Consider the following 4,096-nt stretch of genomic DNA (forward strand, 5'->3'; position numbering starts at 1 on the left):
CCTCTTCAAATTTCTAGATCCGCCACAGAAAACCGTATTTGCATCTTCAGAAATCGATTAATTAAGACCTAAAATTATCAAAAAAGCCTGAGCCCCGTCCCCTCGATCCCAGCAAGATCCCCTCCCCCTAAAATCTCCTCCAGTTTTGGTCCAATCTCTACAAATTCGCAACCACCCAATAAAAATCCTGCGTACAACCATAGAGATTTCCATAGATTTTCTCTATGGTACGAACGAGTCGAATGAAAATAATACTCAACGAAAATTCATAGTCAACGAAATGAACCTGTCGAATATGGCCATTGTGTAGGCGCGCTTTCCTGTGGCCGGAATTCAAAACTATTGGCGCGTAGTAGGCCTAGGCCCTAGGCTAAATTGCTGCTGAAAATGAACGAATCAATTTGAAACGCATGAAACAAGGAGGTAGAATAATAGGTAATAGGACAAGATCGATTGTCACTTGCCTATAATATTCAACTCAGTGTGTACAAATCTAAAATTTAAATAGACCCAGGCCTAGGCCTGCCTTACTTATTAGTTTAGCTAGGCCTACCTAGACCAGGGCCTAGGCCTAGCTAGGGGGTCTGTACCTTTACTACCCTAGGCCTACTACTACTAGGCCCAAGGCTGGGCCTAGCTATACCTTCTTACTCCAGCCTACCTTCTTTTACTGCAGTAGTAATCTATAAATATATACGGTTCATGAATTCAAATAAATCATAAATAGCCTAGCCTAACTTAGAATAGGCCAGGCTAAGCAAGCCCTAGGCCTAGGCCTAGCCTAGGTAGGTTCCCGAGTTGGATATTAAGGGAAGAATTTCAGTATGTTTAAATACTGTCTCTTATACACATCTAGATGTGTATAAGAGACAGTTTCTACATATATATATGTATATATATGTATACATATATATGTATATATATATATATATAATGTACATTTAATATGACTATAAATCAGTATTATTGTTCATATCGTTATTATTATCATTATTTTTTATGTTATGCCTTTTTATTATGCTGTGTTGACCAGACAGACCTCTTTCTGTCTGTTGAAATGTAAACAAAAAATATTTGCTCTATGCCTAGGGCCTGTAGTAGTAGGCCTAGGCCTACTGGCCCCTATAGAAACAAGGTCTGCATTGGATAGACTGACCTAGACTTAGTCTAACTACAGTAAGGTCCAATAAAAAAAATTGTAAGTTTATCACCATTGCCCGCATGTCTTTTTATAGGCATAGGCTACGTAGGTCTAGTATTACACAAAAAAAAAAAAAAAAAAAAATTTGGAATTTTTTTTTTTTAAATAATAAAAATAAAGATTTTTTTTTCTTAAATTTGAAAAAAAAAAAATTTATAATTTTTCACGTTTTGAGTAAATAGTATATGGTTTCTATTATCACAATCATATTTAACTTTTCAAAACATGAAGGCCAACGCCAAGGGTGGTATTTGGCTTTTTGTTGGTTCGAACATTGATGACAAAAAATTATTTTTGTACGAAAAGCATTCTTCATATCTAGGCTAGGCAGTTCAGCAAAATCTCTTTTTTTGGGGTATTTGAAAAGAAGTAATATAATATACTGTACCTCTTTGATTTGTTTTCTTTTTCTGTATGTATACAAACTATTTATTGTAACAAAGATAATCACCTTTCAAGAGTGGGAAAACCTTGAAAATTGAAGAACTTTAAAAAAGTTATGAACAGACCCCCTCAGAAGTTTGGAAAGCTCATTTTTGGCCATCTAAGTATAACAATTTCCTGGATTCCCCTTCGTCTTAGGGTTCTATTTAGACCCCATGCTTCAAATCCTGGATCTGCCACTACAAATGTATAAAGAATATCTTCATAATGATACAAGTGCCCTTGACGCTATTAATTATCTCCCCCTTTCAGCTGTCAGTTGGGTCCATGTGGACTACATTTTTCTGACAAAGTAAAGAAAGATGTCTCTGTCTCAGGATGGGTGAGTACCAATACAGTTAAAAATACAACTACTGTAAACTAATAAACAAATTATAATGATTGTAATTTATAATGAAATACCTGATGTTGCCTAATACATCACATGCCATATTGTTTATAGATCATGTGATTTTATAATTGGAGGGAATAGAAGTTTTCATCCATTTCTATTGCTTTATATTTAGATTTTTTCCATGTGGACTCAAATTATTTAAATATAGGCCAATTTTTATTTAATGTTTTTATGTAATAGATTTCTTTTTGGTGGCAATTAGCCATTCAATGTCTGAGACTACAATAATCTATTTTTGCAAATCTGGCTGTAAATGATATGGGCATTTTACATTTAAGCCAACAGTGTACTTGTACATACATGTATTAAGTATTCAAATTTCCACAACATAATCGACTACATTATTGTCAAATGTTGTATCCATACTGAAGTTCTTGAAACACAAATTTCATTTTAGAACTGAAATTAAATATTTTTATTCAATTATTTAAACTGGATAATTAATTTCATTTTAGAACTGAACTTAAATATTTGTATTCAGTTATTTAATCTGGATAATTAAGTCCATGATTGAAATGTCAATGTGTGCATTTTTGGTCGTAGCTAATTTCCATTGCTACACATACTACAGTCTTACTGCCTGAGGGAAAATAAATTATTACATATTATAAAATAAGACTGACCATTTTGCCAAGTAGTAATATTCCTGCGTCTTGTGCTGAAGACACCATCAGATAATTGGATTTCAGTTGAAATCAGATTGCTTGGCTTCTCAAATAGCCCTCGCATCAGAGTAATATTGACAAGGTCTTTTTTGCCGCATTCAGGCTGCAAATATAAAAAAACCCAAAAATTAAAATTAAATATTATAAACTATCAATGCCTTAATGCTTATTGTAATAATGAAAAACTATATTCAAGAAAGAAGAGTAGGAGATTTTGTTCTGTGTAAACTAATCAACTGCTTTACTGAGATGGCTCAATGTAGTTGACTTGAGTATACTGTAATTATTCCAGTGGTAATGAGTTGTGGCGAGAAATTAAAAAGAATGATCCAGCTGTTCTTTACCGATATGCCACGAACTGGAGTGCAGTAAAGAGAATTGCTTCTTTGAAACCAGAACTTCTGAACACTGTGTCTAATGTAAGTATGTACATTACAAATTATGAGTTTCTTATTCAAATCTATAACATTACAGTTATTATTTTTCTCAAGGATGAGTTTGAAATAATACTGTGAATGTGTCAGACATGAGGTTAATAGCCTAGTTACCATTTTACCAGCCAAATCCATGGGAGAGAATAAATGTTGAGCTATGAATTCTTATGGATAGTAAAAAACCTGACCAACCAACCCTTTTCAAATTGACATTGTACTTTAGCAACACCCGGGCTCGACATTAAAAAAAAAAAATTTCATCACACCACTGCTTTTGGGTTATAGTATACACAGGCAACATTTTTTTCGTGGTCAATTTTTTTTTCCAGGTCTGGTCTGGGCAATAAAATCATGTTCCTCACCTTCTCTTGTTGCTGCTGTTGCAGTTGTAGCAACTATTTTTGTTGCTGCTATTGAAAAGAACTGTAAAATGTTGACAGTATCTTGTAGATTGCAAGAGTTGCATGACTTCATTGTCCTGTTTATTTGAGGGATCGGAGGTGTTTATTACCCTCCGCAAAGGAGCGAAGCCCCTGGGAGGCTATTGCTTTTATACCTATGTTAATCACCTATTGTTATTGTCAGAATCTTTCTTTCTTTTTCTTCTTTCTTTCTCCCCAAATTTGTGACCACGATATCTCAAGATTGCTTCAACCGATCGACATGATATCTTCAACAATCATTAGTCTTGGGGTGGAATCGATACAATAAGCTTTTCAGCGTGATCAGTCACGCGTGACTTCATCTACGCGCAATTTTGCGTTTTACGTAGCAAATTTTTTGATTGATCATAACTTCACTATCGTTAATAGGCCTGTTTTGTTGAAACTTCACACAGGTATACTTCATGTCAAGTACTATCCATATGCACAGTACTGTCCGAATTGCAGCTCATTACGCGCACGTACGCATGCGTTAAAAATTAAATTTGCTCAAAATCATGTTTTGACTAAATTTG

The 4,096-nt window shown here is 34.3% G+C and overlaps 1 protein-coding gene across 3 annotated transcripts in view; it reads left to right on the forward strand.

The window, feature by feature from the left end:
* Nucleotides 1–296: 296 nt before the first annotated feature.
* The window catches only part of LOC117109439, a 15,542-nt gene continuing 11,742 nt past the window's right edge, over nt 297–4,096 (forward strand). For all 3 annotated transcript variants that reach the window (XM_033251799.1, XM_033251797.1, XM_033251798.1), the window contains exons 1-3: nt 297–435; nt 1,898–1,967; nt 2,997–3,123. In XM_033251799.1, coding sequence (XP_033107690.1) covers nt 1,948–1,967; nt 2,997–3,123 — 147 coding nt within the window. In that variant the 5' untranslated portion in view covers nt 297–435; nt 1,898–1,947. The remainder of the gene's footprint in view (nt 436–1,897; nt 1,968–2,996; nt 3,124–4,096) is intronic.

Source organism: Anneissia japonica, unplaced genomic scaffold (assembly GCF_011630105.1).
Source record: "Anneissia japonica isolate Jap-2015-1 unplaced genomic scaffold, ASM1163010v1 scaffold287719_len1884721_cov185, whole genome shotgun sequence".
NCBI classification, from domain to species: Eukaryota; Metazoa; Echinodermata; class Crinoidea; order Comatulida; family Comatulidae; genus Anneissia; species Anneissia japonica.